This window comes from Mustela lutreola, chromosome 6 (assembly GCF_030435805.1).
Source record: "Mustela lutreola isolate mMusLut2 chromosome 6, mMusLut2.pri, whole genome shotgun sequence".
NCBI classification, from domain to species: domain Eukaryota; kingdom Metazoa; phylum Chordata; class Mammalia; order Carnivora; family Mustelidae; genus Mustela; species Mustela lutreola.
The window spans coordinates 154,359,047-154,380,969 of NC_081295.1; the positions used below are offsets into that span (position 1 = coordinate 154,359,047).

The window sequence follows — 21,923 nt, forward strand, 5'->3', positions numbered from 1 at the left end:
GGGGCAAGAGCTGAGAACCAAAAGAACGGAGAGCACACAGTCCTCCCTGGGGATCCTCCCCCTCGAAACATTCACTCAATATTTGCCTTGGTCTGTCCCCCCTTTAATGAAAATAGAGTAGCTTCTTTGTGTTTTTTTCAGGCAAGATATCATTTACATGCTCAAGCCTGTCTGGGAGATAAACCTACAGATTCCAGCCCTCCTCTCCCACGGACCAGTAGTGTGACCTGTGACAAGTCATGACGAGCCTTTGTCACTGTGGGCGCAAGCCACTTCTCTCTATACCTCGGCCTCCTCATCTGTAAAACTGGGATAACAAAGAATTACCACCACCCCCACCCCCCGACACACACAGCAGATGTGAGGGTTTAATACGCTTATAATGAACAGATACCTAACGGGCCTAAAGCAAGGTCTGCCGGGCACATAGCAACACTAGGTAAACTGAGGTATTCTAATTCTCTGTGCAGAGCCACTGGGCAAATACTATTTTTGCAGTCATTTCCATTAAATCCCACTTACCAGGGGTCTGCAGAGTCTCCCGAAGCAGGAGTCACTCTATTTACATGTTAACCTGCCCACACCTACACACATTTTTCTGAAAATTTCACGGGTAGTTTCTAGTGTGTTCTTGCTTTCACGCATCAGTGTGTGTGTGTGTGTTTCTTGAACTGAATTCACGCTCTTCGTCGCCCTCCCATCTCGCCCGTGGGGAGTCCCTGACGTTGGGACCTCACAGTGCTCAGTGGTGCCAACGCGGGAAGGTTCTTCCAGCAGGGCCGCGCTCCACCCGCCCAGCGGAGCTCCTCTCCTCGCGTGTCTCCTCAAGGGCAAAACTTAGGGTCCAGAGAAGCCTCTGCATACCCCCAAATGCACCCCAAACGGGGCGGTGGTGCAAACAGCTCAGCTCAGGCCGGCCTGCCTCCTCCACTGGGGAGATAGCACGAGGTGCACCTGCTGGGCGAGGCGCGGGGCTGGGCGGCACAGGGCACCAGGACTGCAGGAGGCCAGAGCTGGCGCCCCGCGCTCCCCCAGGCCACAGCGGCCGCTGCACAGACCACCAGCCGCGGCCTCCCGCTACCCCCCCACCAGCGCGGCCGGGCGGGGACGGGGTCGGCGCAGGCGCCGGGCGGGGCCCCGCCCACGCGCCGCCCGAGCGCGCCCCGCGGACGCACGTGGCCCTTCCGGCGGCCGCCGCAGCTGCGCGGGCCTCGGGCGCGCTAGCCGCCCAGCTGTCAATCACGCGGGCTGAGCTCCGCACGGCGGGAGCGGCGGCGGCGGCGGCGGCGGCGATGGGACCCCGGCGAGAGATCTGCGGCTAGCCGGCTGCACTTGCTCCACGGGTCAGGGGATCGGAGGGGGCAGGTAAAGCCTTGCGGGGCCCAGGGCAGGCTCTCTGTGCTCCGCTTGCCTCTCCCCACTTCTCCCGCTCCTCCCTTCCTCTCTCCTGCCTCGCTCCTCACGCGCACATCTTCCTGATCTGTTTTTCTGTGTCTGCCACACATACACAACCACACACACACACACACACACACACACACACACACACACCTTACTCGTTCACGTTTATTATATGTGCACGAATCTCTACAAAGATCATGCATATTAAAATCCGGGAACACATCCAAATTAGGGGTAGCCCACTCCATGCTTTGGTGATTTGTGGTTTGTGTTACGTAAGAGCTGGAGAGGTATACAGGGAAAACTTAAAAGAGTTTCTTTCCCGGGAGACGAGAAAAGTTATGTGTTAGGTAAGAATCAAATACGGATTGGAAGTTTGCAAATTGGTTTGATTTGTTTTCCAGGCTGAATCCACCCCACCCCCACATACTTGCTCTCCCCATTCCTTTGCCATATTCAAAGATACGTGAGGGCTTGGATCTAATCTCAGGACCTACTTCTTTGTGTTGTTAGAAAGAGGCCTTGGGTGGGGGTCAGAGCTGATGACCTCAAAGAAAACACAGCTGCGGTTAAACAGCTGATGTTGACTTAATTAGTTCCTGGCTCTGAAGCAGAAATGTTTTCAGCACGTTGGAGAGATCCCCGGGCTCCAGACCAGGCCAGCCTTTGGTAAAAGGCAAGTGGGGAGTCATTTCCTTCAGAGAAAAGGGGCAAAAAGACAGACAAAAAAGAAGAGACATTTAATTGAGAGAGAGGCACGGATGGGGGTGGGGGAGGGGGGCTGCTGTGAAGACCACTTGTTTTCTTTCACTTATCCAGATCCAGGACCCTAATAATATAATTTGCTCCCCTTAGCCCCCGCCAAATCTGCTCACATACCACCTACAAAATAAAATTTGGGGACAAAGAAGTGAGTCTATGGCTCATAGAGGCTGAAACTGGAAAATACAGAAAACAGTCTGTCAAGCCTCAACTAGACTTGCTCACCTCACGTCTTTGAGGTTCTCTTCCAGATGGAACTGTTCATCAGCAAGAATTTTTAGTGACTTCTTGAAAAATATTGCCCAGCTATTATTTTATTTCACATGACTAGAGTAATGTAGGGCGCCAGTATCTCTATAGCCAGCCCTGGCGTTTTAATTAAATCTTGCATGGGCACCTGCTTTTCTTAGGCAGATGGAAAGTAAAATGATCATGATAGGAAGAAATGGATGTAGGAGTAAAAAAATCAACGCAATGAGTAAATCATCTAAAGATGATTTACAGTAAGTCTAAAACGCATGTAAACAGATCGAAAATACCATGGCTATAAGATTAATTTACTTTACAGTATAATGGAACAGGCACCAGATAGATCAATTCTGGAGTATCTAGGGAGCAAATAAAGTTTTTATTTAGAATTTTTAAAATACAGGTGTATTAGTCTAGTTGTATTACTGACTATGCAGAATAAAATTATATCAAAATAAGAATAGTGTTTGCATAGTACGTTATAGTTTACGAAGCCTATTTATATTCTCGTTTACCCTAAAAAGTCTCCTGAGAGCCCATTAAAAAGTTATGAAATATGTATACTTTTGTTAAGAAGAAATAACTCCCTGCTCTTCAGCAAGAAGTCCTTTGCCAATGTTTTTGTCAACCTTAAAGTGACTCTTTACAGGGCATAAGAATGGCTTATGAAATTCAGATTTTTACCTATATCACATCCTGCAGAGTTTTGGTTTGTTTGTTTGTTTTTTTTTTTCTTAAATAGGTTTGAAGGACGATGTGCCGTTAAAAAGAAAGGCCAAAGACTAAATAAGGAGAAGAGGAAGAGGAAGACTTCCAAGGTAAGACTCCATCCTTGTCACAAGCAAATTCATAAGCACCTTGTGGTTTGCACATAGATAAAGAGGAGGTTTTAAGAGAATATGAGTTCTTTTCTCATTTTGATTTTGGACTTTGTATACCTTACTTTAAAAAACACCTCGAAGGAGTAATAAGGTAATTGCATATCATTACTCCTTTTTCAAAAATTATAAAAGTAGGAGCACCTGGGCAGCTCAGTTGGTTAAGCGGCTGACTCTTGGTTTTAGCTCAGGTCATGATCTCAGGGTGGTGACATTGAGCCCGGCGTTTAGCAATATGCACAATGTGGAGTCTGCTTGAGAGTCTCTCTCCTTCTCTCCCTGCCCCTCTAACTCATGGGCGCTCACTCTCTCTCTCTCTTTCAATCTCTCTCTCGAAAACAAACAAATCTTAAAAACATTATGAAAGTGGCTGCATACTTATTGACTTAGATGGCATTAAAAAGCTCAAAATGCAGAGCTGCAATCTCTACCACAGCTCCAAGGAAATAAAATTCCTCTGCGATGATCTTCTGGTAGAAACACATTTTCAAGTTTTAAGGTCATGCTTATACAATTCTAGAATACCTGATTTAAAAATGAAAGAGCTCTTAGCCAGCTTTCCTGCCTTCCTGCATCCATGCGGAGACTGAGCCCTTTTAGCAAATTGACCTTTTGGTTTGGTGCTGGATAAATGGTCTGAAGCAGCTTTGCGCCTCTACCCTGCGGCCCTGGCTCTGTGGAAAAGTGGCTCTAATGGGGACTTCACTCTCATTATCTCCGAAGGATTTTGTGGGAGAGAAAAGCAGTATGAAAAGATGGAGTGATATTTCAAAGAGAATAAATAGAACAGAGCCTGGGCCTGGATTCACAACCGACTCACCCAGGGAGCCACAGGAAAGCACTAATCTTTTTTGTGCCTCAATTTTCTGCCTCTCTTCCCTCAAGGAGACCATGAAGGCAAATAATATAGAGTCGATGATGTTCTTGGGGTTTCGAGAGGCATGAAGACTTATTTCTGTTTTCATGGCTAAGAACATTTTTTTTTTTTAAGTAAGATAAAAAAGCAATTGCCTTTATTTGACTGAGAGTCAAGTTTCCAACAAATTGATACAATCACATACTGGTACAGGTAGTGATCTTAATAGTACCTGTATGGGTTTACTTGCTGAAAGAGGAATTGTTCATGGAGGGAGGGAGGAAAAACAAAATAAGATGAAATCAGAGAGAGAGAGACAAACCCTAAGAGACTCTTAATCATAGGAAACAAACTGCAGGTTGCTGGGTTGGGGGGGAATGGGTGGTGGGCATTAAGGAGGGCTTGGTGGAATGAGCGTGGGGCGTCATATGCAACTGATGAACCCCTAAATCCTACCCTGAAATTAACAGTACACCTGTGGTAACGAAACTGAATTTTAAGAAAAAAAAATTTTTTTTAAGATTTTATTTATTTATTTGACAGACAGAGATCACAAGTAGGCAGAGAAGCAGGCAGAGAGAGAGAGAGAGGAGGAAGCAGGCTTCCTGCAGAGCAGAGAGCCCGATGTGGGGATCATGACCTGAGCCGAAGGCAGAGGCTTTAAACCACGGAGCCTCCCAGGTGCCCTAAGAAAAAAAAACAAAAATTTTTAAAAGAGGAATTGTTCAAAGGATTCTCAGCATTTTCACTCCTTCCAGCTACGAATATCTGAGGTTTTGGATTTATTTGTTTTTTGTCTTTTGTTTTTTTGTTTGTTTGTTTTTAAGATTTTATTTATTTACTTGACAGAGAGAGATCACGAGTGGGCAGAGAGGCAGGCGGAGGTTGGGGAGGGAAGCAGGCTCCCTGCTGAGCAAAGAGTCAGATGCGGGGCTCCATCCCAGGACCCTGAGACCATGACCTGAGCTGAAGGCAGAGGCTTAACCCACTGAGCCACCCAGGCGCCCTGTTTTTTTTGTTTGTTTGTTTTGCTTTGTTTTGTTTTGTTTGTTTTTTAAGATTTATTTATACTTGGGAGAGTACGTGCACAAGTTGGGGAAAGGAGCAGGGAGAGAATCTCAGGCAGATTCCCCGCTAAGTACGGAGCCTGAAATGGGGCCGGTCTCAACCCTGAGGTCATGATCTGAGCCAAAACCAAGAGTCGGACGTTCAACTGAATGAGCCATGCCAGGGCCCCAGCAAATATCTGGTTTTGGTGCCCATTTTGTCACCCTTCTTGCTTCAGCAGGGTTTCTCTTTCTAATCTAAGTGTCCACTGAGAGCAGATTGTGTGCTCCTCAGCTTTATTATCTCACACAATCTGGCCCATCATTAGTGCTGTAAAAACAAGGAAGGAAGGAAGGGAGGAATGAAAAAGGAAGGATGATCAGACCATCATCCACACCCACCCATGGACCCTTTTATTTCAAGGAGTTTCAAAGTGCTTGTCACCAGGACAGAAAGCGCCCACCCTCAGGAAGCTTCCAGTCCCTCACGTACATAGTGTTTTGGACCATGAACAAATACAGCACGTACGGAGCATCAGATGGTCACCAGCCCTTTACAAAGAAATGAGTTTGGACAAGAGAAAGAGAGGGATAGAGGGCTGGCATCGAACACTCTAATTGTTGGAGGCCACTCAGGAGAGTTGGGGAGGGGCGATGAGGCCTGATATCTTCCTCCTGTGGGTCTCCGGAACATGGCCGGTGTGCTGGATGCCAAGACTGGAGGAGCCAGTTGAATGTATAACTACAAAAGGAATTGAGATAGATACTACAGATTATATAAAGAAGAAAACCATGCCCAGATCCTCAACTAATTAGCCTAGAATGTCCTTTGAGGAGAGTAAAAATAACTCCCTCTTCATAGATGACCAAACCAACAGCCAGACGCTCGTGTTGCTCGAGCTCCATCATGATGGCCACGCCGGCAGCAAGGACAGAAAGTCAAACAGGAACCAGGTAGGGTGTTGATAAAAGGAGTACTCACGTAAGCCCATTTAGGTACAGTGCTGGAAAATATTTTCATTCCACCGCCCTACCCCCTGTTCATGCACTTCCTGGGATGTTAAGCCTTCTTCAGGACCCATCCCTGAACAAGAGTCACAGACAGAACATTACTGCTTCTGCAGCTGCTACTCCAGCTATCGTTACTCCAATATGAAAGCCAGATTTCTCCGGAGACCTTGCTCACTGAGTAAATGTTGAGCCAAGCTGAAAAGCCTCTGCACATACCTTCCCGTGCTTCTCGGCCCTCGCTGGTTTTATAATGCCCAGCTTTTAAAAGGGACTTTATGAAATGACATCGAGTCTCATCTTGATGGTAACTGGAGGTGTCAATCAACCAAGCAGATTCTAAACAAATGTAACATTTTCTATGTTGGGACAAAAAGTTACTGGCTTCACTAGGAGCAACTGTAACTCTGTTGTGTTTCTGTAGGTGCAAAATTCTCATTATAACCTGGTACATTTTTAAATTCCTTTCTACTGATCATTCTCCTCTAAGAATGAATCCAGTAAGTTATGCATCTGGAAAGATGTATGGAACCTCTGAGGTCCCCAGGGGCTACAGGTATAACTCATTGTAGTGCATTTCACTTTACTGTTCACCATAGATAATGTTTTTGTTTTTGTTTTTGTTTTTTACAAATTGAAGGTCTGTGGCGACCGTGAGTCAAACGAGTCTATCAAGCACCATTTTTCCAACAGCATTTGTTCACGTCGTGTCTCAGGGTCACATTTTGGTAATTCCTACAGTATTTCAGACTTTTTCATTATTGCTGTGTTTGTTTCAGCGATCTATGATCAGTGATCTCTGATGTTACTATTGGGATGGTTTAGCGCACCAGGAACTCTGCCCATATGAGACAGCGAACATAATCGATAAATGTTGCATGTGTTCTAACGGCTCCATCAACCAGCTGTTCCTCTGTTTCTCTCCCTCTCCTTGCCCCCCCCATTCCCTGAGACACAGCAATATTGGAATTAGGACAATCAATACCTCTACAGTGGCCAATAGGAGTTCAAGTGAAAGGAAGAATGAATTGATATGGCAAACTTCTATTTGATATGGCAAACAATTTCTATTTTAAGAAACTGCCACTGCCTCCCCACCTTTAAGTAACCACCCCCTAACCAGTCAGCAGTCTCGACACTAAGGTAGAGACCCTCCACCAGCAAAAAGACTATGGCTTGTTGCAAGGTCAGATGACAGCATTTTCTAATAATGAAGTATTTTTTAATTAATATATAATACTCTTATACCCTTAGTAGACGATAGTATAGTGTAAAAATAATATTTATATGCACTGGGAAACCAAAACAAGTTATTTGACTTGTTTTATATGATATTTGCTATATTGTGGGAGTTTGGAACCAAACCTGCCATGTCTGAGATACACTTGTACTGTTTAGGAATGCACACAATCCTGAAGTAAGTTGTGAAACAAATACTACACAACCATTTAGTCCACTTAATATCAAGTAATTGACCTACCTAATCACTTATATGCTCTTGTAAACCAAAACTTTCATACACGATAGTGATAAGGAATTGGGGACCATCTGACAATCAATGAGAGATGGGAAATCAGTAAACCCAGTTTTTTATCCAACAAAAATAACTGATTCACTCTGTAAACTCATGGCCAGAGACTCTTGGAAAACTATCTCTGGAAGGAATTCAAGGCTATCTGGCCCCACTGTCTTATTTTGAGGATGATAAAACCATAGGCCTGGTTGGTGAATGAGCTTACCAGCAATGTCATGACCAATACATTGTAGGTCAGGAACTAGGATTACAACCTGCCCTGTGTGGTTAGCACAACGCAGGCTGTGTTCTTGTGTTCCGTATACGTGGAGAAGAAAGTAAGGCTCTTTGGGATTCCTTTTCTAGCACAGATCTAGCATCACTAAAAAATCTGTTCTGACTTAGGGTAACAGCCTTCCATCACTCAGACTCAAAAACATTTGTTTAGAACACTTCCCATCTCTTTTATGATTTGACCTGTATTTTGTTTAATGAAGTTGGACTCCTGAGTCCCAACCTATAACACAGAAGCACTTGACCCCGTATGCTGGAATCCAGCCATGCATATCACATGGCCAGCTCCGCATCGAGCTCTACCCTGAGCAAGAGGGACTTCAACAGCGAAGACAGCGCCTGCCGTTGCTATGAGGAATTTCTTTGTGCCCCAGTCCTATTTTTACCCTTTCTCCATGCTCAAGTCTCTGATGTTTTATAGGACACCTGGAAATACGTGTCTGGATGACTTGGTCTGATTATTCAGAGTTGTGATTCAGGCCATACTCTTGCTTTCTGCATTGTTGGCCATCTGCTCCCTGACTCAGGGGGTCACCTGTTAGCAGATGACTTTTTGATGCCTCAGTGTCTTCAGTGACAAAGCAGAATTAGTAAAGCATGAGTCCCTTCTCTTGATCAAAAGTTTTTTTCTTTTATCAATATTTACTTCCTTTTTTAAAAATATAAATTCAATTAGCCAACATAGTTTCAGATGTAGTGTTCAGTGATTCATCAGTAGCATATGATACCCAGTGCCCCTTGATCTAAATTTTATTAAAATGTCTCTTTTGAGAAGCACCTTTAAAATTATTCTACTTGTGGGGGCACCTGGGTGGCTCAGTTGGTGAAGTGTCTGCCTTCCACTCAGGTCATGATCCCAGGGTCCTGGGATCAAGTCCAGCATCAAGCTCCCTGCTCAGCGGGGAGCCTGCTTCTCCCTCTCCTTCTACCCCTCCCCCTGCTTGTGCTCTTGTTCTCTCTTTCTCTCTCTCTAATGAATAAATTAAAAATCTTTAAAAAAAATTATTCTACGTAGACCCTTATTAATCCTCTTCATCATAAGGCATTAAAGGCACTGAAGTGATCATCCTAACACTTAAAATATGTAAACGAGGTTAACAAACGAATTTGATCCATCACAATTTGCTGTTCCAATCGGGCAAAAGTGCATTCTAAAATCTTTATATTTTATGAAATAATATCCTTCTGAAATGTTTAAAAGTTAAAAAAAAAAAAAAGTTGTTTTTGTCTGTCTCTCCTGCTTGCTTTTTCTGGGTCATCACTCCTGGCTGTCGTATCGGAAACAGGGCGGAAGGCCCTAAACGTAATACCGACCAACAGTAAAAAAGAGGAGAGTATTGGTCAGCATCAATGGGACCCATCTGCCTCGTTTTTCTAAGATCAGGGACATATATTTTTTTTCTGCATTTGACAGCATTTTCTAACCAGAATGCCTTGTTGGCCGTGAGCACCTGTTACAAGATAATTTAATGGATTCACTTTGTGCCCTTGGGACAGGACAAGGCTAACTATCTGGGGCGTCAGCTTTTTTTTTTTTTTTTTTAATATTTTATTTATTTGTCAGAGAGAGAGGGAGAGAGAGTGATCACAGGCAGACAGAAGCAGGCTCCCTGCCAAGCAAGAAGCCCGATGTGGGACTCGATCCCAGGACACCGGGATCATGACCTGAGCTGAAGGCAGCTGCTTCACCCACTGAGCCACCCAGGCATCCCTGTGGGGCTTCAGCTTTGATTTTACCTCCTGAATTCTATCCAGCCGGACTCAGGGTCCACACAGGGGTCCTTGCCGGCAGCTCGGGATCACTTCTCCCTCGTAGATAAACATCACTGCATGGTTTCTGGATAAGGATTTGGAAACTGTTCCTGTCTGGTGTTAACCTGGATGACATACAGGACAAGTCCTGAGAGAATTTGGTTCAACGGGAAAATGCTCTTCTACGTTGCTCCTTGTCTTGTCATCTGGAGGCCATGTCCACACAGGGAAAACCATCTGGAGGATAACTGCAAAATCTAAAAAAAAAAAAAAAAAAAAAGTATTTCACATTCCCATCATATGTATCTGCTTATGTGAAGATAAGAAAGCCAAACACCAGAGAATTACTAAAAATTTCCTTACTCACCCAAATTGCTGTCCCTCAACAATTCCTTTTTTTTTTTTTTTAACATGGATTAATAACCAAATGCTTCTCTCTAAGGGTACTAATTAGGTGAAATCAAGTTGAAATTTCCATCTTAAGAAGACCGAGTCCCAAGCAACCCACCCAGAACATAGTTCCATTTAGCAATTCTCTGGCCTCTTGTGTATAGTAGACACTTCCTGCAGCATGATGACGGTCTATGTCTACCCTCTCCGTTAGGCTCTATCGTTCTGCATGGACAGATGTGTCCACAAATAATGACTGAAATATTTAGGGTTAGAGTCGGTGAGGTATAAAGTATTGCCTGAGCCATTTGTGATTAATAAACCATGACGCGTGCGTTGCTCAGCAGCCTTCAAACACAGATTCCATACAACGTGACAATTAGCTAAAATGTGAGAGCAAGATCCACGAGATCTGAGAGCAAAATTGCAAACTGCTGAGGAGTAACACCCCGTATTTTCCACCAGGGAACGTGGGAAAGCATCCGAGAGGACGATCCGAGACGCATTCCGTCTGTAGCAAGTGAGAGGACCTAATTCTTTAACATGTAAGTGTAAAGACGACTGGTTTTTAAGAGATGAAAGATTTCTTGTGAAGACAATGAAAATCTCGGCTTCTCTGTCGCCGTTTTTCATGTGGCTTCATGCTTCCCTTTTTGCATAATTTAAGGGAGCTGTGCCATTATGTCTCCTTTCATTTATGGAGAACCAGCGTCTAGTCGTCAAGTGTCTGGGGGTAATTTTGCATTGAGTGAAAAAGCAGAGCAGCTTATAAGAAAGGCCGGTCTTTAAAAATGTCTTTTCTCTTAAGAAAAGAGCACTTGTTCAACTAGACTAACATGACTCAGCCCAGTTCTCACCTTTAATATGCCCTTTAATCCGGAAGCCAGAGCGCGGGGCTGACTGATCCCTGGGGATGTTGTCATTGCAGCTGGGAAGGATGAGTTCTTGCAGCAACATCTGTGGGTCCAAGCAGGTGCAGGCAGCTACCGAGGGCAGTTACCAGCACTACGGAGTCCGGTCCTATCTGCATCAGTTCTATGAGGACTGCACCACCTCGATCTGGGAGTATGAGGATGATTTCCAGATCCAGAGATCACCTAATAGGTGGAGCTCAGCATTCTGGAAGGTAAGGAAAGAACACGTGTGTAAGGCAAGAGATAGAAATGTTATCGGCTGTGGTGAATCCTGTAGCTGTGAAGAGCTGAGAGTTCTGGTCTTCTCTGTGTGCCTCCGTCTTGATGATCCTAAGGGCAGTCTTCTTCCCTTAGGAGAGGAGAACATAAACCTTGAGCTGAAGAAAGCCCGGAAATGCAGGACAATGGTTGATTTGCAGGTTAAATGTAAATAGGTATAAATGCCATCATTAATTATTATTTTTGATACTGATATTGATGGGCCGCTGAATTCACCAGCTGGGAAGCCACCCATAGGCAAAAATCATATAAGCCTCCCCCCAATAGGCTTGGTAAGCATCATTTGACATACTGCAACAATTATTAAAGAGAAATAATCAGGTATTGAGAGAGATTTGAGGCTGAGGCATAGTACAATGGTCAGCAATGGTCAGTGTGCTGTCTCTGCCTCTACCAGCCATGATCGGAGACTGTTAGCTTGAGCTTCTCCACAGCACTTCATCTGACAGCATACTCAGTCATTCAGCATACAGTTGTGAGCCCCTACTCTGTGCGGAGAAGCTGCAATGCACTAGACATTGAAGTGATGAGAAGGAAAAGCCCTTGCCCTCTTGGAACCTGTAACCGATCACAGGAAACAGAGCATAAATGAATAAACCACATACCAGGAGGTCAGGTGGTGACAAGCGCCGTGGAAAGAAATGCATCTGGACAAGACGGTAGGGAGTGATGGAGCCAGGTTGTGGCATAGGCTGTTCATAGACAGTCTTTCAGAGGAGACGCCATTGGAGCAAGTGCCAGGACGAGCTGAGGGACAGGACTGTAAGACGACCTGGCTGAACATCTTTTTGGGCTGGGAAGAAAGCTGTGAAACAGGAACCGATTTTGTGTGCTTGAAAAGTAGCAAGAGTTCAGTCTGGCTAGAGTGGAAGGGGGGTGGAGGGGTAGGACAGGTGGTGGATCCAGAAAAATAACGGGACAGAGACGATTTGTGTAGCCCCTTGTAGGTGATCATGGGGATGCTGGCTTTTTCCTGGAGAGGTATGGCGAGCCATTTTGAGCAGATGAGTGACATGAACCGACTCCTATTTTAACAGGATCCTACTGACTCAGCATGGAAAGTAGATTATAGGAGCACACGGGTCGAGGCAGCCAGATTATTTACGAGGCTCTGAAAGTGCCCAGGCAGGAGGTGATGTTGGCTTGGATTAGGGTGGTGTTGGTAGAGATGGTGAGAAGTAGTCTGATTTAGCATAAAGTTTGAAGATCACATTGTGAGAACGTGCCAGCAAGGTAGACATGAGAGAAAGAGTCGGCACGCCTCCAAGGCCTGCAGTCTGAGCTATTTACTGAATGATGTTACAGTTTTCTGGGATGGGAAACCCCGGAAGAGCAGTGGCAGTGGTGGGGAACCAAGAGTCTGAGTCTGGCTGTGCTATGCTGGAGATGTGAGTGGGGATCTCTAGCGGCGATTCGCATAATGCTTGTGAGCGTGGACTCCGCTGTCCTCAGATTACATGGCTTCAAACCTCAGCCCTTCCATTTCACAGTGCTGTACCTTTGGGCAAATTAACAGACCGTAGTGAGCCCAGTGGTGATGCTGATCATCCCTACCCAGTAAAGTTGTGAGAATTAAATAAGATGTTTCACATGCGTTCAAGGATTCAGTGCCCCAGTCCCTCCAATCAGTGGTCCAATGAAACATTGGATCCTGAAGTGGAAAGAAAATTTGAAATCTAGTTAATAAATAAAGTACTGGGCAACACAGTCATTAACAGGGACAAGCCAAGACCCGCATTAATTCGATATCTTACAAGTGTCGGGTACTCGGCATTAAAATTGGTTGACCCAGCATCCTTGCCCTGTAGAACTGTCATCTCTGATGAATCCTCGCCGGCCTGGACCGACGAAATATGCAGCCAAGCTTGGCACATCTTGTATTTACCCAGTTAAGTGGGTGGTTGCTTCCCCATGTGTCAAAAAAACAAATATTTGCCTGACAGATCCGTCGTGCCAAGAGCCTGAAATGCCAGTATCGTACAGAATACTGAAAGCATTCACATGGTTCCAAGGCACAACCAGGATGAGATGTGAGAAGCTATAAATCCATCAAATGAGACTCAGGTATGGATTTCAAATAAAGAACCCATCGTTAATGACCAACCCCGGGGTTCTAACTTCAGAATTCTGTCTTCTATCTGACCCAAGCAAGGTTCAAAAGTACTTGTTTCCCATTATGCCAAACCTACTTTAGAGACTAAAACTGGGCAGAAGTCCATGGGCTCATAGAGATTATATTCCAGCAAAATCCAAATCCTAGACTCAGATCCTCATCACAAAATGCAAGACTAACATTCTGAAGCTTAGAGTCAACCTGAATCATGTGAGAACTCACTTAGAGACCCGTCCTCTACTGGGGGAGGACACTAACCATTCTTCTGTTTCCTTCTAGGAAGGACAAGGGAATCCATTCCAGTGGGTTTTATGAAATGTTTCCTATCAGTACAGAGAAAGGCAATGATTGTGCCCATGTTTCTAGCATCTGCAGGTGGTTCAAGTTATGGGCTTCCCCTTGCCCCCTTCCCAAAAAAGCGGTGCTAAGGGATTGTTGGTCTCTCGCTGAGGGCTAGGACATTGCCCCTGAGCCGGCTTCAGAGCTGTGGGCAGCTTGGAGGGGCTTAATGAGGATGGAGATTGGACTCTGATGAGCTTGAGGTAGAATCTCTGCCTGCCACGTGCATCTAGAGAGCCTGTAGCTCACGGTGCTAGTCGTTCTTTCCTGTACAAGTGATTGTGTCCACTGTGTGCACGGTCACGTGGGAGGCTCTGGTTGTGAACAAGACGCGGTTGTTCACCTGTGAATTAGATACAGCCTTGACCTGACAGACCTGGCGAAGACAACAGGCATGTCCGCAGAGAGCTACAATCCAGCACGATAAACGCTACCCTCAAAGGAGTCCCAGTACTTACTGGGCGCGCGGGGATTGGGGGCAGGGAGAGTCTGAGGCAGCCTGGGGAAGCAGTGGCTCCACGGAGAGATCCCCTGGGAAGAGGAGACATTGGAGGAGAGGGGGCAAGAGACGAGTGGGGGCAGGTACACAAGAGCGGGATCACAGAAGACTTTGAAAGGCTTTGAAATCGGTACTTTTCCGGAACCTTCTAGCTTGAGTCCAGCAAGCGGGCAAGAAAATAAATGTAGGCTTTCTCAGGGGGATTGTCTCATAGGTGTAAATACACACACACACACACACAGGATTCCACACACTCTCTGGACCCCACAGGTTCTACACCGCGGCTGCCTCAGCCACAGCTCCTTTATCCTAGTGCCTGCAACGCCTGGCACACGCAGAGTCCCTGTGACGTGATCCCACGGAGCCCCTGCCTCCCGCGGCACTGCCCACGACTCAGGCTGGCTGGGGTGGGACTTTTCTTCTTAGTCTTGCACTCGACCTTGACAAGAGCTGCCGCCGCCCATTTGTGCGACAAATCACCTCCGAACGGCAGCTGTGAACTGACGGTGCGACCCCCTGACCGCACCCAGGCTTTCCTCACCTCAGAGTCCCTCTCCTTCCTACCTTCTCCTCACCCATACTAGCAACCTCTCAAACGGTGTCCCCAGCCATGTGCAGGCACGAGATAAGACCGTCTCCTCCAAGCCTCTCTTAACGGGGAGCGACTCGGGCTCCCGTCTTTCCTCCCAAGACCCTCCTCCCCTCTCTCCTGATGGCTCCAGTTCCCCTGCTGAGCTAAGTCAGAGTTTCAGTATCTGTCTTAGATTTTCTCCAAAGTGTAGCTAAAGATTGCTGAGTTGGTTTTATACTAGGAATGAGAAGAGCTCCATGACCGGGTGGGTGGCAGGAGCACAGAGGAAGTGGGAAGAGAGGACAGAAGGAGGAAAGGGGCCATCTTGAGTATTTGGGGTTGGAGGAGCCTTTGGGACATTTCTGTGCAGATCTTACCACTGGCTGTCAGAAGTCCGGGGCGAGAGCCCAGGAAGGAAATCGAGGCTGGAGATGGGAGCTTGGAAGTCCCTGGCACGTAGACAGGAGTTGGAACTACAGCTGCGCATGCAACCCTGGAGAGATCTTGAACAAGAGATGGGAGTCAAGGGGGAACCCTGGGAAACACCAGTCATTTAAGAACATCTGGCCAAACCGGTTGAGAGTGCCTCGTTAAAGATGCAGACGGAGAAACAGGAAAGAGTCGTGTCGGGGACAAGAGTTATTAAGAAGACGAAAGCACTTAACGTCACTGGCCGCAGAGCATTCGAATGAGGTCACACTGGGTTGGACCATTAGGAGGGTCTTCATGGCCTCGGAGAAACCAGTTTCAGTGACACTGTAGGACTCGGCCTGACTATCAAGGACTGGATGAGTTCAAGCCGTAGCTAAAGAGAGACACAGGGCTCCGGAATAGCTTTGGAAGATGGGGACAGTGGCTGTCTGCCCATGCTGGAGGGACCGAGCCTCCATCAGGTAGGAGACCAAGGCCGGGTGCCAGGGATCATGCCTGGGGGACGCGTGGGCTGGATCCCGGCTGGACATCAACGGTTGCTCCACAAAGCTCAGGGTCCCTACAGGCAGGTCAGGCCAGGTGAGTTCCATCTGCTGTCATTGCTGGCAAGGGACAGCCCTCAGAGCCCAGGTCCTGCTCAGGAGAGGTCAGAGTGGTCTTCAGGACCGATGACGAAGACGCGTCCCGCTTGCATCCTGCTGCTGCTTCCGCGGCGTGTTACCTCGCAGCCAGACGGCTCCCTTCACCTCCAGCTCCCTCAGCTCCGCACGTCCTTCCCCGACGCTGGCTCTCACTCCCAGCGGTCATTACCACACCTTCTGCCGGGACAGCCGCCCGGCGCCTGCCGGCAGCCCTGCTTTTTTTTTTTTTTTTTGGAGCAAACGCAGGTATGTTCTGACCTCATCGGCTCACGCAGAGATGATGACCGGGATGCTGGTCTGGGTCACAGCCGGAGCCGGCCGGCAGCCTGCATCAGCAGGGTTTCTGGAATCTGGGTTTTCTCCTCCTTGTCCGAGCCCCGTTTCTGCGGCAGGTGCTGGATTCTCACACATCGTCCCCACAACCAGGATGCCATCAGAAGTCACCGTCCTCGCTGCGTCCTGTTAGGTTTATCCCAGCGGAGACGCCCTTCTCTCTCGGCATTGGGCCGGCCCGACCACCAGCCGTCCCAGGGGCTGTGCCAGGCCCCAGGGGACCCTCTCCCCGTGGGGTCCCAGCTCTCTGCCTGGACCCACACTGGGCTGTCTGCGCTCTCAGACCCTCAAGGAGCCCTGTGTTGCATTTTTTCAAACTCTATTTAAGAGAGCCCCCTTTCTCTTAGGCCAAGGACCACTTCAACTTAGAGAGACCGTTTTTACGGCTCTGTATAGCATCACTCCCCAAATCTTCATTCCTTTCCATTCTCCAAGATGGCACCAGGGCTAGGCTGATGCATCGCAGCATCCCGTCTTGCCTCTGTCCCGCGCTCCGTGGAGACGCATCCTTCAGATCCCGCACGTGCCCCTCCCGTCCTGCCCTCCCGTGCCCTCCCAGACAGGTTGTCGCCGTGTTCCGGGTCCTCTCTGGGCACGGGGCTCGGAGCGCCTCCTTAGACTTGCGTGGAGGGCTCCTTCTGGACCCTGGGAGTCGGTGTCCGCCGCCGCCCTCCCCTCCAGAGACGGCAGGCCCCCCCCTCGGATGCCCCCGTTCAACAAAGGCAAAGGGAGAAGGCTCGGGGAGCCCGGCCCCTCTCCAGTTCTTGAAGTGAGCAGGAGTTCTGCCATCTGCAAGGCACCGTTTGCCTTTTAGCTTCCGAGGAAGGTTCCAAGAGTGGATTTTCATCTCTACATCGCGGCTCAGCGGAGGAGCAGGCTGCTCCTGGATTCGGTTACCCGCCTCCCCCGGCAGCGGTCCGGCGGTCAAGTTCAATGGTTAGAATGTTCACGGAGTGTAAGGCAGGAACGAGAGATACGGAGAGCAGGGCAGGACTAGCAGACACGGGGCGCTGGCCTCTGTCACCCTTCAGAACCTCAGAAACCACGATGGCTACCTTTACAGTCTTCAGCTTCTGAAGACGAGTGCCAGTCCTTGAGGAAGAAGGGGATTCGGTGACATGGGAAGCATGTCAGCGTGGATATTAATGTTCATTTAGCTCGCACATTCAGAATTTTCCAGCGTGACTCATTTTTTTAAAGTTACAAATAATGGTTAGGCTTTGGGGATGGATTTGCCACTATTTTCAGAAAAATAGAGAAAGCCATCCAAACATGATTTTTTTTTACAACCCAACTTTTCTGATGGTACTTGAGTCTCATGTAGGAAAGGTTCTGTTCTTTTCAGAAGACTTTTTATTGACTGTTTTTTTCAGTTTCTATATAATATTACATAATGGAAATTTGTCCCTTCATGGTGACTAAAACTCTGTGGTAATTAAAAAAAATAATAATAGCACATAAGTAATTGGTGAAGTGCCACGGGAGAATAAAAAGAGAGTGTGAGCCTTGGTGACCACACCCACCTGGTTGGAGCCTGGTCGCTCCAGCCGCTGGCTACAGGACCCTGAACGATGCTTGTCCCAACCCACTGGCCTCCGTCTCCTCCAGGTGAATGTAGATAAAAACACCTCCTTGGGGCGCCTGAGTGGCTCAGTGGGTTGAGCCTCTGTCTTTGGCTCAGGTCATGATCTCAGGGTCCTGGGATCGAGCCCCGCATCGGGCTCTCTGCTCAGCAGGGAGCCTGCTTCCTCCTTTCTCTCTGCCTGTCTCTCTGCCTACTTGTGATCTCTCTATCAAATAAATAAATAAAATCTTTAAAAAAATACCTCCTTTTCATAAGAAGCTGTAGAGCATCAAGGGAAAAAAACATAGCGAACCCTATGCCTAGGTCGTGAGCGAGAGCTCAGTAATACCAGCTCTCTGATGGACTCAGGAACATGTTTTCCCTCTAATATCCCAATCTTCTTTATTAGTGCATTACCCTAAAACTTCATAAATAAATTAAATAAATACGCTTTAAATTCAAAGCTCAAGATAGGTGCTGCGCATTTGGTTTTTTCCCAACATTGTTACGTTCACTAAAAGCAATTAGGGACAGGAGGAAATGTATTTAGATGCATTTAGAAAATAAATAACTGTATTAGCTGACCTTCAAGCGCTCAGATCGTTCTAGTGCTGTTGCCGCTGTAGCATCATTTCACAGGAGGCGCGTTTCCAGATAGATGTAGTGACAGTGACTTGTGACAGTGGGTGGCTTTGCCAGGCGCCGGGCTCCGTTGTCGAGCTTGGCCTCACTTGGTTCTCTCCATGACTCTGGTTATCGCTTAGCCTTTTACAAAGGGGGAAATGAATGAAGAAAGTGTTTAAGTAACTTTCCTTCTGTGACTGAAGTCCTTGTTGGCAGTGCTGGAAGCCGTGCCCGAATCTGTCTGTTCCAAACCACCGCAGGGTGGACAGCCCCCTCCTGCTTTGGCGTGTTACCCTGTATCCGAACTGAGCTAATGTAGTTTCTCTGCCACTTGCTCACCAACGTCTGTCCTTGGGCCAGTGACCCACCCTCCTTGAGGGGACATTTCCTGACCTGTAAACTAGCGATTATGGTGCCCTCCCAGCACCTTGGGGGAAGAGCTGGGTACTTAGGCGATTGCCTGTGTCCTCCACCCATGTCACCAGGAACATATGTGCAGGTTGGACAAGTTGAGCTGATCCCTCGTTGCAGGGAGAGAGGTGACGCCACAGGGTGTCCTGGGGAATTTCAGTAACAGTGTGAGGAAGGATGTGTTACGGGACGTGGGCTTTGGGTGGGTGAAGGGTCTGTGGGAGCTGGAGTTGGCTTTTGATTGTCAGGGCCCATTCTATGATTGGACAATAAGTAAGTGATAAATCTGACCCACAGGGAGGGACAGACCAGGGTAAGACCAAAGCTGCCCTGGGTGAAGCAGGAACCACTGTTCGTATTACCGGGGTTGGGTGGGGGGGCTGTGGATGGTTGGTGCTTGGTACAGTGACCCTGTCTGTCATCTGTGCTTAGACAGAATGATGAAATGGACTTGTTTCGTGTCCCTCCGTGATGGGCACAGAGCAAGCCCATCCGATGCAGACGTTCTATGTCACAGATTATATGCATAGGGGGACGCTACGGCCTCCCTGTGAGCTCCAGGCAAGCTTCTCAGAGCTCCAGGGCCTAGTGGAGAGGGCAGGGCTCTTCCCGGGTGCAAGACTGCTTCACCGTTGCTCAGAGACTCAAGGGGACAACTCAGTCCGAAGGTGATGGGGCCGCTGCATAGCTTTTTGCTTTGAGAAAGCTCAAAGGGAACCATTGAGGCAGTGCTGGCTTGTCTGGTTGGCATTAAAACTAGAAAGTGCCTCCTTTCACCTTCTGTTATCGTTAGGAAACGGTATAGGGTTCTCTTGCCAAAGTTGGGGTGCAGGGGAATATTAACTGCTCCCAGAAGCCAGGTCCTGCTCTGGGGAGCTCAGGAGAGCCCAGGCGATGAGCTCACCCTGTCCCGCCTCCCCGTGTCTTTCCCCAGGTCGGACTCATCTCCGGCACCGTCTTCGTGGTTCTCGGACTGACTGTCCTGGCAGTGGGATTCCTGGTGCCCCCCAAAATCGAAGCATTTGGCGAAGCTGACTTCGTGGTGGTGGACACGCAGGCCATGCAATTTAACGGGGCCCTGGACGCGTGCAAGCTGGCCGGGGCCATTCTCTTCTGCCTCGGGGGCACGTCCATGGCAGGGTGCCTGCTGACGTCCGTGTTCGTGAAAAGCTACTCCAAAGAGGAAAAGCTTCTTCAGCAGAAGTTTAAAGAGCGCATCGCGGACATCAAGGTCCACAGCCAGCCCGTTACAAAAGCCCCGGGCCCCGGGGAAACAAAGATTCCCGTCACTCTGTCTAGGGTGCAGAATGTCCAGCCTGTTTCGGCAACCTGAGACACCGCCCACCCCAGTCCCCCCTCTCTGATCACATGCAGTGTTAACAAGGAGCAGGGCCAGGTTTGGAGATGATGAGATTTGGGCTTTGGCTGGCCTCAGCCCAGGGCTCGGCTGCGGGCAGTGCGGTGCGGGAGCTCACCTCGGCTTGGCTCGGGGTCTTGGGAGGAGGTGACGTCCCTGGAGACCTGTGCGTAGGCACCACGCTGCTTCAGGGGGTCTCGTGTGCCCATGGGGCACCCTCGGGAGCTCCCCTCTCTAATATCGTGACTGTCTGTCCTTCCCCCCGCGTTACTGGAGAGCGCCCAGCGGTTTAGACCAGATGACCAGTGGCTAACGTGGCGTGTTTTATTTTCTAATGTCAGTTTCCTGATTTTTTCTTGTGTGGTGCTGCGTCTGTTCCTGTCTCACTACGTGTAAGATATTGTCATGTGTGTTCATAGACAAGTCGAGTTCCTTGACATTGACCCAAACATTCGTCTTCTAACTCTTCACATGAGGTTGCTGAGAATGGGTACAAATTTATCGGAGTTGTCCGCCAATCTTTTTTTTTTTTTTGGTTTGGTTTGGTTCTCTCCAGTGTTTTCACTTGAAAAGCTAACATTGCCAACTTTAGAAAACTTGGGGAAGAAATGAACTTTAGGAGTTTCTGTGCAGCCTCCGAGAGCTGAGGAAAGGAGAAGCTACTACCCCCTAGCTGTGTGACCTCGGGGGTTTGTTTAACCTGCGCCGGCCTCAGTGTCCCCTCGATGCGACAGAGATCCTGGACTATGGTGTCTGAGATTCCTCCTTTGCCGCGTGTCATCGGGTCTCCCGGGGGCCATGCCTGCGATGTCCCTGGGGCTCTCACCTCGGTGGGACTGTTTGAGATCTGGACTCCCAGAAAAATCTCCGAATCAGCAGGTACTCACGTTTCAATATCCAGCCCCAGCAGTTTATACAGTGCTGTCGTGTTTTTATAAAGACTAAAGTAAGCCATCCTCAAATAAGAAGCCCGTGAGTAGATACTAACCTTAAAAAGGGTTTTCTTCCTCAAATAAGATGTTTGATTCTCCAACAAGATGCTCATCTCACCCCTACGCACTTTTATGTCATCCATGGACTTAAACCGGACTGAGGAGAACGTGACCTTGGTCTTCTCTCAGAAATCGTGCCCCCTTCGAGTCCTGTGTCTCCTCTCTTTCCTCCCTCCCTGGATAATAAAATATGTGCCCAGACAGAACGTAAGTTGCCGTGTCATTCCTTCGCTGCGACTGTTTTCTCTCCAAGGAACGAGTCTGCATCCTGAGGCTGGGCGAGTGAGCTCTCAGGTTTCCCTGGCGAAATGGAAGAACAGAGTAAGCAATTAGCCCTTCCAGTGTGCACCGTTATGCGTGGCCCAGCGGGGACCACGGGGCCCATCGGTACCCTCAACAGAACAGGGATCAGGGGCCAGGTAGGGGAGAAATCATTCCGACTTCCTCAGGTTCTCACCTTGCCATGGATGTAGCATTTTTTTAATGTTTTTATTTTATTTATTTTATTTTATTTTATACATAGCATTTTAATTGTATCCTTTGAAGCCTTGTGTAAGCCCCAAGCATCTGTTGAAGCCAACATCCCTGGAAGCTTCCCGTGCTTGCCTCGGCGTTGTGTACCAAGGAGTCTTGGAGGATGGAACTTGACTTTGAAAAGCTCCCAGAATGAAAATTAAGGGTGTTGGGGCCTGGGAACCTTTAGGT

The 21,923-nt window shown here is 48.0% G+C and overlaps 1 protein-coding gene and 1 long non-coding RNA gene across 3 annotated transcripts in view; one reads left to right on the top strand and one right to left on the bottom strand.

Moving 5' to 3' along the window:
• LOC131833290 (uncharacterized) overlaps positions 1-1,085 on the bottom strand; it is a 38,619-nt gene extending 37,534 nt beyond the window's left edge. The window contains exon 1 of the long non-coding RNA XR_009354379.1: positions 523-1,085. This is a non-coding gene — a long non-coding RNA (uncharacterized LOC131833290). The remainder of the gene's footprint in view (positions 1-522) is intronic.
• A 121-nt stretch (positions 1,086-1,206) lies between these two features.
• Positions 1,207-21,424, top strand: NRSN1 (neurensin 1). Of its 2 annotated transcripts, XM_059179456.1 has the most exons (6): positions 1,207-1,365; positions 3,155-3,230; positions 6,055-6,146; positions 10,615-10,694; positions 11,078-11,275; positions 19,804-21,424. In XM_059179456.1, exons 5-6 carry the CDS (start codon positions 11,087-11,089, stop codon positions 20,200-20,202), a joined length of 588 nt encoding a protein of 195 aa, XP_059035439.1. In that variant the 5' UTR covers positions 1,207-1,365; positions 3,155-3,230; positions 6,055-6,146; positions 10,615-10,694; positions 11,078-11,086; the 3' UTR covers positions 20,203-21,424. The 2 variants fall into 2 exon arrangements, with proteins under 2 accessions (XP_059035439.1, XP_059035437.1); XM_059179454.1 differs by lacking the exon at positions 6,055-6,146.
• Positions 21,425-21,923: the final 499 nt, after the last annotated feature.